The 14,669-nt window shown below is 39.3% G+C and overlaps 1 protein-coding gene across 1 annotated transcript; it reads left to right on the top strand.

Moving 5' to 3' along the window:
• The first annotated feature begins 3,454 nt into the window (after positions 1-3,454).
• LOC145594136 (uncharacterized) lies at positions 3,455-5,030 on the top strand. The gene is made up of 2 exons (XM_081650471.1): positions 3,455-3,625; positions 4,575-5,030. The coding sequence occupies exons 1-2, from the start codon at positions 3,455-3,457 to the stop codon at positions 5,028-5,030; spliced, it is 627 nt and encodes a 208-aa protein (XP_081506597.1).
• Positions 5,031-14,669: the final 9,639 nt, after the last annotated feature.

Below are 14,669 nucleotides of genomic sequence, written 5' to 3'. Positions count from 1 at the left end.
GCTGGCTGCTGTGACAGCAGCCACTGCCGCAAAGGGCAGCAGCGTGGTAGCTGCTTCTGTTGGGCTGTAGGCCACCGTGCGTGGCCAGCCAAGCTAGCCACGGTGGCTGGCTGCTTTACAACAGCCACTGCCGCGCAAGGCAGCAGCAGCTCCAACTCTGGCAGCCGCGGCAGCAGCCGTGCAACGGTTGCGCGCTGCTGCCCACAGCCACCAAGGACCACCGCCCTCCTCCTCCCTCTTGGATTGCCACCTGGTCGGCAGCTGCCGTGGCTGTGCCACCCAGCCGCGGTTGCCGACCTTAAATAATTTTTTTTTTTGTGTTTTTCAATTTAATTAAAATAACATTTATCCTAATTAAATTAAATTAGTCCATAAGATTAAAATTAAATTATATTCAACTTCAAAATTAGGGTTCATCATAAAATTAATCCCAATTTAATTATAACTTTTAAAATTAAATCTATGATCATACATAAAACATTTTATGCATTAATCAATCCGATTAAAATTATGAAACATAAAACAAATCGAATTAAATCAAAATCAAGCACAAAAATCATATTTAGGGCAAGGATTTTCGAAAAAATTCGAAATTAGGGTTAGGGGTTTGAAAAATTCGAACATATTAGGGCTTAATTCGGTCCTCTTTATGGCTATTTGAGCATAATTAAATCGCATTTAATCTATTCCAAAAGTTTAATCACATTAAATATAATAATCGAACCATAATTAAATTAATTTCTCCCTCTTAATTGATTATAAAATTAACGCGTGGACATCAAATAGTCGTATTATTATGATCTAGCGCGTTCATGCAAGAGGCTAACTGATATAACATGAATCATATTCAATAAAGTACCTAATCCCAAGAATCACATGCATAACACATAAGACACATAATCATACCTTTGAAGCGTGAATTCCACGTAGCTATTCGACAGGCAAATCAAGGAGAGAACAGAGCCCCAAGTGTTGCTCCTCTACTTGGTCCACGAGATTCGAACGAGCCGTCCACCAATACTAGATTGGTCAAGTGATTGAGGAAAACCGCGATCACCACCTTTTCGGACAACCGACCACCGCACGAACCACCACCACCACGAGACACCACCGGCGCCTAGGAGGAGGAGAGAGCCGTGAGAGAGGGGAGTATGAGAGGGGTTGGGTTTCGTGTTTGCTAATTCGGGTTTGATCTAAATGATCAGTAAATTGCTTACTTGCAAACCTAAGCACCTAGTCTATTTATAATCTCATTATAATTAGACTAGGGCACGAAGCCCAATAGCCTCTCAAAGCCCCTATATGGCCGGCCACCTAGAGTGATGAGGCCCATAATCGTCCTCTAATGCTCGATCTAGCCCCTTTGTGTGACCTTATAGGATCCGTCCAATTGGGCTTTGGCCTATTTTACTAGTCCAAAGATCGTAAGTACCTCTAGCTATGGCAAAACGACGACTCAAATGTCCGGACTTAATTATCTCCATAATTTGATCCAATTATATATCTAGTAATTGCACACGACGAAGACATAACTCCTTCAACTTTATCATCATACAACATGAATTTGGGCAGACCATGGATACATGAAATGAAATCCATCCCTTCTACTTATCAGCAAGTCATCAAGTTTCCTACGAGGTGGGGAGTCCAAGAGATTAAAGGGGATCCAAAAGAAGCCAAGGAATGTTACATGATTTCCCTAAAAGCCACATCTACAGAGAAGAGTTCAGCATAGCAATCAGAGGGTCAATTGGGCCAAGAGAAACTCAGTATAGCAGAAGAACAAGAAGCAATAGAGGTCCAACTGAACCCAAACCATCCAAATCAGAAAGTAAGAATAGGGTCAGAACTGAGTACATATCTTCGTCAACAAATATCAGAGTTTTTAGAAATAGAAAAGATGTGTTCGCGTGGACACATGAAGACATGAAAGGAATCTCTTTGGATGTAATCACCCACAAGCTGAACTTAGATCCAATGCATGCACCAGTAAAGTAGAAAAGAAGAAAGTTTGTACTAGAGAGGAACAAAGTCATTAATGAAGAGGTGTAGAATTTTAACAAGACAGGAAAGATTCGAGAAGTAAAGTACCCGGAATGGCTTGCCAACGTTGTAGTAGTCAATTAGAAGAATGGGAAGTGGAGAATATGCATCGACTTCACAGATATCAACAAGGCCTGTCCAAAAGATCCGTTTCCATTACCTCACATTGATGCCATGGTAGATGCTACAGCAGGGCATGAATTACTCTCTTTCATGGACGAATACAGTGGGTACAACCAGATCCTCATGCACAAGTACGACCAGGAGAAAACCGTTTTCATTATAAGCCAAGGGATTTACTGCTACAAAGTAATGCCTTTCGGATTGAAGAATGCAGGAGCAACATACCAGAGACTTGTAAACAAGATGTTTGCAGAGCAAATTGGAAGCACAATGGAAGTATATATAGACGACATGGTAGTCAAGTCCTAGAAGGCTACTGATCACGTTAAAGACCTTTTAAAAGCTTTTGCCATTTAGAATCAGTACGGTATGAAGTTGAACCCTACAAAGTGCACATTCGGAGTACTGTTGGGGAAATCCTTAGGTTACATGGTAACACAACGAGGAATAGAGGCCAGCCCAGATCAAGTCACATCTATCCTAGATCTAGAGCGGCCAAAGTCAAAGAAAGACGTGCAAGTCCTGACAGGGAGAATAGCAGCATTAAACAGATTCATCTCTAAGTCTTCCGACAAGAACAAAGCCTTCTATGACGTGTTGAAGAAGAAAAGGGGTTCAAGTGGGAAGTAGAACATGAAGAAGCATTCCAGAAGTTGAAAGAGTACTTAGCCAACCCTTTGATACTCTCCAAGCCAAAAGAGGGAGAAGCACTCAAGTTGTACCAGTGTCAGAAGGAACGATCAGCGCGGTCCTCACCAAGGAGGAAGACAAGGAGCAATTTCCTATCTACTACGTAAGCAAAACCTTACTTATTGCGGAAACAAGGTACACTTCTCTAGAGAAAATCATTATAGCCTTGGTTACTGCTTCAATAAAATTACACCCATACTTTGAGAGCCACTTTATACATGTACGAACCAGTTACCCCATCAAGGCCATCACGAGGAAGCCAAAAATGTTAGGAAGAATGGAGAAGTGGGCCTTACATCTCATCAGGTACGACATACAATATGAGCCCAGAATCGCAATCAAGTCACAAGCCTTAGTAGATTTCGTAGCTGACTTCAGTCCAGCCCTCAAAGAAGAAGCATAAAAAGAAGTGCTGGCCCTACAGGATCTTAAGGCTACACAGAAGTGGATACTCCGCACAGATGGTGCAGCAAACATACGAGGTGTAGGTCTAGGAGTAGTGCTTACATCACCACAAGGAGATAAAATTGCACAAGCAGTAAGGTGTAACTTCAAGGCAACCAACAATGAAGTGGAGTACGAAGCATTAATCATAGAAATGACTATAGCCAGAGACATGAAGATACATCATCTAGAAGAAATATTTGATTCCCTACTCATTGTGAATCAAGTTAACGGGGAATATGTAGAAAAAGATACAAAGATGGTAGCATACATGGAAGTCACAAGGAAACTCAGCAAGGAGTTCAAGGAATTCAAGATAGCACAAGTACTAAGGAACTTAAACACTAAAGCAGACGCTTTGGCAAACCTAGGATCAAACATCAACCCTGATGAGTTCGGGGCCATACCACTAATGCACGTTTTGTCCCCAACCCTAAGAAGGATTCCACCATGATCATCTACGAAATACAAACAGATCCCGCTAAAAAAGAAGACGGCTGGATAAAGCCTTTCAAAGATTATCTCACAGACAAGGTAACACCAACAGGGAAAGTTGCAGCTCAAGCACTAGATTTAAAAGCATCTCAGTATTGCTTAATTAGCAACGTGCTCTTCAAGAAGTCAACAGCAGGGCCATTCCTACGATGTTTAGAAAAACAAGAGGTACAACAAGTTTTATAATCACTACACAGTGGCGAATGCGGAAACCACTCTGGATCGGAGGAAGGAATCTTGCCAACAGAGCACTCAGAATGGGTATTACTGGCCCAGCATGAGGAAAGACGCCGCAGAGTTTTCTAAGAAATTTTAGCATGCTAGAAACATGCACCTTTGACTCATAAGCCATTAGAAGAGTTACACCCAGATGCCTTGGCCATTCATGAAATGGACAATGGACATAGTGAAGCTACCCCCTTCATCCGGGCAAAAGAGTCTACTTCCTAGCAATGACGGATTACTCCTAAAAATGGATAGAATCTAAGGCATACAAAGATATCAAAGACAAGCATGTCATTTCATTCATCAAAAGGAACATCTTAAGCAGATTTGGCGTACCAGCATAAATTATTACTGACAATGGATCTCAATTCATCAGCAACAAGACAACAAAATTCTGTAAGGAGTGGAACATCTCTCTCATCACATTCACAGCAAGGTACCCACATGCAAACGGACAAGCAGAGTCAAGCGACAAGGTCCTCATCAACAACATGAAGAGAAGGTTGGAAGGCGCTATAGGGAAATGGGCAGACAAGCTTCCCAACATACCGTAGGCAGATAGAACAACTCCAGAAGGCGCTACAGGTCACACTCCCTTTTCACTAGTGTACGGATGTGAAGCAGTATTGCCTACAGAAGTAGAATTCCCTACTGCGAGATACGGGTTGATGACAAAAGATAGGAATCAAGCCGAACTGGTACACAACTTGGATAATGTAGAGGAACTTAGAGAAGATGCGAAGATGAGAATTGCAACCTACTTACAGAAAGTAGCAAGGAGTTTCAATAAGAACGTGAGAGCAAAAGTCTTCAAGGTAGGAGATTGGGTCTTTAGAAAGATGTACGAGAACACAAGAGAAGTAAATGCACGAAAGCTAGCACCCAACTGGGAAGGACCCTATGAGATCATCAAGGTAGTAGGTAATGGAGCATACAGATTAAGGAATGCAGAAGGGAAAGAGGTACAGAGAAGCTGGAATGCAGCACACTTAAAGCTGTATCATTTTTAAAGTAAAGAGAAAGGTACGTAATCGTTACTCCAACTTTTTGTTTAGTCTTTTACCAAAAAAAAAAAAACCAAAACACCAAAAAAATAGAAAAACAACAAAAACCAAAAAAAAAAAAAAGAAGAAAAGTAAAAAAAAAAAAAAATAAATAAATAAATTAGTCTTTACTAAAACTTAGTCAATTCAGATTATTTTCACTTCGAGTACTGACTTAAGCATCGGATGGTCGTTGGGGAAACCCATGGCCACCCCTCACCCAATTCTGTTTTGCAAGGACAATAGCGCAATACAGAGTGTAGAAAGACAGAGCATAGCTACAAGTACCCTTTCCTGCAGAGCAAAAAAAAAATGCCAACAACGAATTACATCCTAATTGCAATAAAACTATAATAAAACTGTAATACAACTGGGACACACAAGTTAACACAAATATACACATAGCATAACAACGTACTAAAATTACTTAGTTGCACGAGGCAACAAAATAGACAAAGTATCCAGCTGCAGCAAGGAAGCACAAAAACAAAAAATATCCAACTGCACTAAGGCACCAATAACAAACATACTTAAAGAAAAGAAACATTGTTTAGAATAGCTAGGTGACACAGCACCACAGAAACAAATTCTCCCCAGTGTTGTCAACAAGGACCTTCTCCTCAGCAGCAGACTTCACATCCTCAAGGCCATCCTTAGCATCCTCGTTCATGGATGAGTTAACTTCCTCAACAGCATAGCTCAGCAACAGTGAGCCAGGAGTAGCAACCCCGTCATGAAAGGTCTTCTCAAAAGCAGCCTTCTAAAAAGCATAATCCCACGCTTCATGCTTCCCCTGCTAGTAATTCTCCATCATCTTCAGACGTGCCTTCTCTAAATAGTAACTGGCCATATGAAGAGATTCATTCACATCATCCTTCAAGGTACTCTTCAACCCATCCCTTTTAGCAAGGCATTCCTTGTGCTTAGTCATCTCAGCCTTCAAATCATCAGAATTAGCCTTGTACTTGTCAGAAAGGGTGTCATGTTCTTTCTTCATGGCATCATAAACCCGAGTGAACTCCGACACTTTATTCAACACACCCAAGAATTGTTGAAGACTCGGCAAGCGCACAACTGAATTACGATAAAACAATCTTTCAATCCTGTTTTATCGATTTTTTTTGGAGTATACCATACCTAAAAGGATTGTACAACAGCTTCTTGGGAAAGGTCAACAAAGGTCCGTGTAGATTGGCGCTCCTTAAAGGGGGGAATAGCAAAGTGTCCAGGCCACATGAGGACCCAAAGCCTCATAGGAGAAAGTTGCAATGTCCACATTAGCAGGCATCTCCAATTTCTTCTAAAGGCCAGTACGGGGCGGAGGCAGAGGAGGAGCATTCCTCAACACAATCACCTTAGTCAGAACATCCTCGGGAGTCCTAGAAGAAGCCCGCGACCTAATAAGATTCAAGATGGAAGACGAGCTAAGTAGAACATGGAACCTTAATGACCTAAAGGTATCTACGCAACACACGACAAACAAAAAACGAACTCAGCAAGGCAGTCAAAACAAAACAGAAATAGTCCTTGCAAAAAAAGCAATACAATCTCAACAGGACAAAGCAAGAAAGCACAAAAAAACCAACATACAACAGCAGTTCAACAATATTACAGCAAGAACAGTTTTAGAGACGAACCATGAGATATAGCAGGTGCAACTTTTCGCTCAGAATCAGAATCGTCCAAGGTCTCGATCTAAATAACCGCTTCAGGCTGCGTCAACTTAATGAAAGATCTCTCGTCCGCACTCAACTCGTATAACTTGTCAATCAAAGACTGAGATTGAGAGCGCTACTTCAATTTGCTCATTGCAACCATCACGCAAATAAGCCCAAATCAACAAAGAAGGAAAACAACACAAGGAAACAAGAAAACAAATACCTTCGGCCTCAATAATGTCAAACAAGAAATCAGCGCCATCACCCAACAAATTAATTCTCACAAAGAAAAACCTATGATACCACTTCTTATCAAACGCCTTATCCAAATTTATCACCAAAGGATCCACACCATCCTTTAAACGAAGTCCAACCCGACCCTTACCACTAAATCCAACTCTATACCTAACTTCGCACTCAACAAATCAAGGATTCGCAAAACCCTCCAAGTTTGGGGCAGCAATTGGCAAGGCAAAACCCTAACCCTGGACAGAAGTTGACAAACAAGAGGAAAAAGGGGAAAGTGTGCCCAATTTCAAAGTGATACTCAAAGAAGCACACCCATCCAAAGGCAGTCGAGTCCGCCCTCTCCTTAAAAGATGGAATCTTCACCACCACACCATTAGGAAATTGCGCGACAGTAGCAATTTTCTTAACATCCTCCTTCGTCATATGAGAAGGATAAACGTCCTTAATAGGTAAAATGTTCTGCGCAACAAGATTTGGGTTTTTCACGCTCTCCTCAGCCCCAGCAAACACCACTTTCACCGCATCACCAGAGAAGAGAGAGAAAATACCTGAAGAACAAAGTTCAAAATTGGGGCAAAGAGTGAAGTGATTTGATGTGAGCCTACACATCCAATAAATACAGCAAAGGAAATTGTAGACACCCAATTGTGTCTCCCCAAAACCAAACCCAGTGATGAATGCCTTTCACGTCGAACCATAATCGAATGAGGTGAAAGTGTGAAAAGTCAAGTGTTGCGGTTAGTTTTTATTAAAAATCCTTCTTTCTGTTTCGAAAACCCACTCTATTTTATGAAAACGTCCAATCCAGTTTAGATTGGTCCATGATAAGGGTCTAATAATATTGTAGTTGGATGGGGCTCGAAAAGACCTTTCCAACGATATATTATAAGCCCAATTCCGATGAATAATGAGGAAATTATGGCCAAATACTAAACTGGGCCCAAACCGGATTTTACCTACGACCCAATGATCATGAGGAGGGTCCAAAGGTTTAATCCTATTCCTAAACTAATTAGGATTGATTAGATTCTTCTGATAGTTTCTAAAAGATCTTAATTATCCTTTTTTTTGAAAAGATAGGATTAAGGAATTTGATTTAAATATATACTTTCCTTTTTTAAAACTTTCCTTTTTCTATTCGAATTTAAAAATGTTCAAAGATAGTAAGATATTATTTTCTTGCCTCATATAGTTGGATAGATCTTGAAATTATCTTTCCAATGATATATTATGATAGTAAATTCGAGCTATAACGAAAAAGATATGGAAGATATACGAAATTCTATCCAAAACTGACACCGTCGTACTATTTCGACCATATCTTTTTATCTAAAAAATATTTTAATCTGATTCTAATTGGATTAGAAATTAGACTTCAAGAGCTTTCCAACTACATATTATATGCCTTATTTGGACTTCTGGATCAAAAGATATGATAAAACCAAAATTTGCAAAAACTGTTGTCCACGAGTTTTATTTCGATTCGAATTCGGATTCTTTTCTTAATTCTTCGACCCTCTTTTTTCTTATAAATAGAGGTCTTATCTTCCCTTTTTTAATCATCAATTCTCTCAATAAATTCTCATCAAGAATTACTTAATTCTTTTCTTTCTCCCTCTTGTTTTTCTAAACCAACTTTTTATTCAACACAATACCGCATTCACAAGATCTTGAAACATCTAGCCAAGTTCGAAGTTGCCTTCGCCCTAGACGTGAAAGGTTTATACTTTTCTGAGGGTTTGGTCCCAAACCTATTTTAAACTTTATTTTGATTCTTATTTAATTTAATTCTCTAATTCTTTATTATTTTCATTGAAGTTTACTAACTTGTGTATTTTGTTATTAGAAAGAGGTATGAGACTTCAAAGTATGTAATCTTATTACTCTCTTTCAATGTACAAAGCATGCTTATTATTATTTATTTCCTAGTATCATGTTAGGATGTTATTTAATGCTTTTTAGTATAATGTTTAGGGTGCCTCTTACTCTTTATAATATCATTTTAGTACCATGTTAGGTTTAAAGCTTTGATCTTTATTGCTTAGTGACATGCTAGGGTTTGTTATTAATCTTGTTATTATCATGCCTAGGATCTTGCTATTATTATTAGCTTTATTATGCCTTAACATGATTATTATTATTGTTATTATGATTATTTATTATTATTATTATGATTATTTTCATGATTATTATTATTATTATGTTGCTTGATATTATTTATATTTACGGCTATTACACCAAATGCCACTGAGCAATTTAAAAATTCACCAAATGCCATCGGACTTTTCAGATTCACCAAATGCCATCCTGTTTTTAAAAAATTCACCCAGTGCCATTAATGACCAACAGCCGTTAACTCCGTTAGTAATTAGGGGTTAATCTAACACGTGTCATGACATAATTGGACCATTTATCTTAATTCATAAAAATTAAAAAAAAAAACAAAAAAAGTTAAAAAAAAACCAAAAAATTTTAAAAAAAACAAAAAATTAAAAAAACAAACCCAAATTGTCCCAGCCACCCCGACTACCGCCAAACCCTAACCCCTCATCTCGCCGGAAAACGGCCGGTCACCACCGGAACCACCAACAATCGGCCGACCGACCCTATAGCTCCCCACCTGACCCATCGCCGACCCCCAAAACCACCAACGCTGTTGCTCCTGCAGCCACCCTTCGCACCACCCAACAGCCACCATGCTCACATCTCCCCCACTCCTCCATTTCTGCCAGCAAACGCCAACCAAGCCACCATTCACGCACCCCATGTTCTCCAATTCACCAACAGCAGCAGCTCCGTACACTCGCAACCCCCAACCAACTCCTCTTCACCACAATTAAAGCCACGCACTTCCTTTATCCCGCAACTGCCACCAATTGTAGCTCCCCTGTTCCCTGCCTCCCAACACCAAATCTGCCACCACGCTCTTACCTCCATTCGCACTACCTCCCAGCTCCCCTACTCTGCCGCAACAAATTACACCGCAAATTTAAACACCTCCGGCAGCAGCACCGCAACTCCCACATCAAGCAACAGCCACCAAATTCCTCTAGTGAGCGATGGGTCAAGTGGGGAGCTATAGGGTGGTGACCGACCGTTTTCCGGCGAGATGAGGGGAGGGGTTAGGGTTTGGTGGTGGTCGGGGTGGCTGGGACAATTTGGGGTTTTTTTTTTTTTTTTTTAACTTTTTTATTTTTTTTTAAACTTTATGTATTAAGATAAATGGTCCAATTATATCATGACACATGTCAGATTAACTCCTAATTACTAATGGAGTTACGGAGTTAACGACCGTTGGTCATTAATGGCACTGGGTGAATTTTTTAAAATCTGGATGGCATTTGGTGAATTCTGAAAAGTCCGATGGCATTTGGTGAATTTTTAAATTGCTCAATGGCATTTGGTGAAATAGCCGTTATATTTATTGTTATTGCTTGATCACGCCTTTTATGCTTGTTAAAGGAAATTTGTACTTGAAATCACGCTTAATAAGATAATTAATAATTTGGTTTAGGCTAATATGATTTTAACTCAAGTGATCACCAATAATATTGAACCAACATAGATAAAAAGGTTTAGGGTTAAACCTAATGTTTGCATGTTAGTCAGAAAGCGCACATGAATACGAGTAGAACAAAGTAGAGGCCTATTTTATAGGGCGGGTCCTTTCTTTTGTAGATTGGATTCGTACCCTCATCCCCGAACCCTATTTGGTTCAAGACCTTATGGAGTTGACGATCTCCTGGATCGTTTTGGGTTTACAAGTTCGTAAAACTTGTTGGCGACTCTTTTGCTCTCTTTTCTTTCCCTTTGGAACGCCACCATAATTAAGTGTATGATCACAGTAGGGTTCAAGCTTGGGGTTATAGTGCTTGAAATATTTCCTACAGTTTTTTGGCGACTCCACTGGGGAGGATTTCTATTTTAATTCCTGAAATTTATTTTGGTAATGATTTAGAATAAGCGGATGAGACTCGAAAACTTTTAAGTATTTCATGTGCGTAAATTTTGATTAACATTATTGTCATATGCATAAAAAGGTCCTCATTGGATAGACCAATGAGTAAAAAACATAGGATTTTACACGTAGGAAATTTGAGAAATTTCTTTCACAACTAGAATCGAAATAATACAGCGAAATCTGGAAAATTCTAAGAACACAGATACCTGCTGAGGCATGTAGGAACTAGCGTCTATAAAACAGAGACCAACGCCTGTAAAGAGCTTTTGTCGCCTGGCGACAGTACTATTGCTTGGCGACAGGGGTTCTTTTGCGGCGACAGTCCCTGTAGTCTGGCGCCAAGTTCTTCCAATACCGAGCCAGAACTCTGCCTTCTTGTTTTGACCATTTCTAGTACTGTTGGCTCGATTCTACTTCCTGATTGAGCTTTTCTCACTTTTCTGAAACCCATATGTGTTCTTCATATGGACATAACCCTCTAGGGGTTCACGCTTCAACTGCCCAATCGAACGCTCTTGGCAACGACGGGTACATGCAAGTTTGTGAATCCACCAAACCATGGAAGCAAGTTTTTAACTTGCGGGGTCCCATCCATACGCGCCAACCCTTCACGGTTAGGCTTCCGCGCGATACATCCGGACTCATAACCATGGATCCTCTTTGACTTAACCCATATCCTTGTACTTTAGAGAACTAGAGCCATGGTTAGGTTGCAAACTCATTGCATCATATTGTGACTATATGAACTACTTGTGCATCTCTTACTTGTGCATAGCTTATATGTAACTAAACTAACCGTTTGGTTTGACTTGTGTTCGTAAATAAGTTTTAATAAACTAACCAATGACTAAAGTACTTTGTTTAATTAATTAATTAATTAATTTGAACTAATGAATAAGCCTTAAATCGAGTCATAGTTCCTTTAAGTCAACCCGGATTTTTATTCCCGTATACTGCACATGCGTCAACTTGTTTTGGTCTTAGCCGAAGTTCTAGGAAGAACTACGAGTCGTATAACCTATGGATCTGTAGCCCCGACTTTTATCTTTAATTTGGAGTTGATTTAGTCCCAATCAGAGTCACATATTAAAAGTTATGACTAAAATACCACAGCCTGTCCAGTTTAGTGCACATACGTGAAGTCTTAACTTAGTCTTTGCTTGAGTCTAGTCACATAGTCTAGCCACATGGTCATGACACAAGTTTTAGCATGTGACCTACACTCACTAGTCTTAGCACACACTTTGTATATGTCACCATAACCATGTCTTAGGTTCATGCATAAGTCGATTTTTCCGTCATTTGAGTTAGGGTCCATTCTATATTTCAATTCCTAATTCTTCCATATTTCTCCATCTCCATCATCTTCCCACTCATATCATCTTCCCCATGCATATCATTCTTCTAATTCTTCCATGATCTTTCCCCATCTATTGCGTGTTGAATAAAGCATGAGTCAAAATAATTAGTATAAAACTTATCCCTAATTTCCCTTTCTACAGTTTTTGGTCAAGAAGAGAAGATCATGTAGTCAAGGATAACACTTTCGTTCAAGTAGCACTTTTTGACAAGCCAATCGGTAGGAAAAGGAAAGCTAAGAGGATAATGGCAAGTCAAGAAGAACTCAATGAAGTTAGGGGAGAGGTAGCAAATCTGGCTAAGATATTGAAAGGTTTAACTCTTCAAGTTAATGACCCTGCAAAACAACAACAAATGAACCTCATCCAGGAAAGTTTGAGTAAACTATCTAATGATTATAGGTTCTAGGGCATTAGTTCACAAGGGGTCTCGGTGGACAAGGAACTTCTTCCGCGGAAGTTCAATGCCAATGACATCCCTAAATTCAAGCCTATGGACAACCCTTATTTTCATTTAAGAGCTTTTGAAACCATAATGAATATTAAGGGAATAGATAAGAAAGCGTTTCATTCTATATTCTCTTTATCATTAGAAACTGTGTGCCAACAATGGTACTTTTCTCTTAACAAAGAGAAGACCTCCAATTGGGAAGAAATAAAAAACGGTTTCATAGATAGATATAAATGTAACATTCAAGTTGAAACTGACCATAGACAGCTTGAGATGCTAACACAAAAAGAAAACGAAGGTTTCGCTTCCTTCTTCAACAAGTGGAGGGAAACTTCCGCTAATATGATTAAAGTCCCTACTGAGAAGGAGTCTGTGAGGTTGTTTATCAAGAATTTACAAGAGAAGTATTCGAAGCATTTGAGATATCAACACAACTTGAACACCTTCAAAGCCGTCTATGACATAGGCATTAAGATTGAAGAGGGACCTTGCAAAGCAAAAAGCTACTAACAATAGTAACCACAGTGGCTGGAAAGGAAAGAAGAACGACAATCCTTCTTCTTCCGAAGCACCCACTCTAGTAATAATGTTAGTACCTTTGACCTCAATGAAGTCTTAGCTTTGAATAACCAAGAATCTAAGAAAGAATTAAGGAAAGAATTCACTCCTATTGGGATGAGCTATGATGCTGCCTTCAATCGACTCCATACTAAGGGGCTCATTACTCCCATTGGACCTATTCAAGATCCCGCACCTGAAAAGAGATTGGCTAGTTGGAATCCAGATGCACATTGCAAGTACCATCAAGGTAGGGGTCATATTACTGAGAGCTGTTGGAAGCTAAAGGAGGCCATCCAATATTTGATCGACAATAACAAGCTTCCTATACCTCCAGTCGGCAAGAAGACTGAGTGATGATATAGCACAAGACAAGAGGCGAACTTCAACGACAAGATTTCGTGACCTCTTTTTTTATTTCTTTCCCCAATAAGTCTAGCATAGGCACCTTTCATTTTCCCCTAGTTTGTACTTTGTAGGACTTTCATTTACTTTTTTTTCCTTTTAATAAAATGAGCATTTTATTTTCTCACATATGATTGTTGCATTACAAAAAAAAAAAAAAAAAAAAAAAAAAAAAAAAAAAAAAATCAAGGTCCAATTAAGCACAAGGTATACCAATGATTTGAGGCACCTCTTGTAGCCATATCTAATCACTTTTACCTTTTACACTTCAAATATACAATTCTTTTTTGATAAATTACTTTGAGCCTCGTCTAAGGATAGATCTTTCATTTTTCAACCCATATCTGCCTAACCTTGGGATGGGATGGTGTGCAACTTATGCATGTTCTAAATACAAAAGCTTGAGTGATTTCAAAAGAATAAAATAAAAATATAAAAATAATAAAAGTGTACAAAAGGGCAAGTATTCCAATGTCTTTGATATAAAAATATCTTTGATAAGAACACATCTCAGATTGCGTCTCTTATCGAGTGCTCGGTACCGTGCCTGAGAAACATGAATGCCTAGTGAGTGATAGACCGCATGATCGGGATTGCCCACACTTATCAAAATAAAAATGCAAAAATAAACAAAAAAAAGAAAGAAAGCTCAAAAATGAGAAACCTCAAGCATAAAAATACAAAGATTTAAAAGCATGATATGGTTATACACCTTGGGGGCTTATCTAGGGTCTTGAGCCTTTATCCCCTTCTTCTTCAACCTTTAGCCTAACCACGTTACAACCCTTAAAAAGACCTTTTTGAGGTATACACACACTTCTGCGAGGTACGGCTAGAGCTACGTTTGGCCTGATTCCTAACGGATACGTAGGCAACCTCACATTGAGGTGCGGCCATAATAAAAATGCATTCATATTCACATTCACACACTTACACCATGATCTATCAAGGGATCTCTGATGCTCA

Source organism: Chenopodium album, chromosome 19 (genome assembly GCF_948465745.1).
Source record: "Chenopodium album chromosome 19, dcCheAlbu1.1, whole genome shotgun sequence".
NCBI lineage: Eukaryota > Viridiplantae > Streptophyta > Magnoliopsida > Caryophyllales > Amaranthaceae > Chenopodium > Chenopodium album.
Note: the sequence above shows the minus strand (reverse complement) of the source record. Positions and strands in the feature narration are given on the sequence as shown.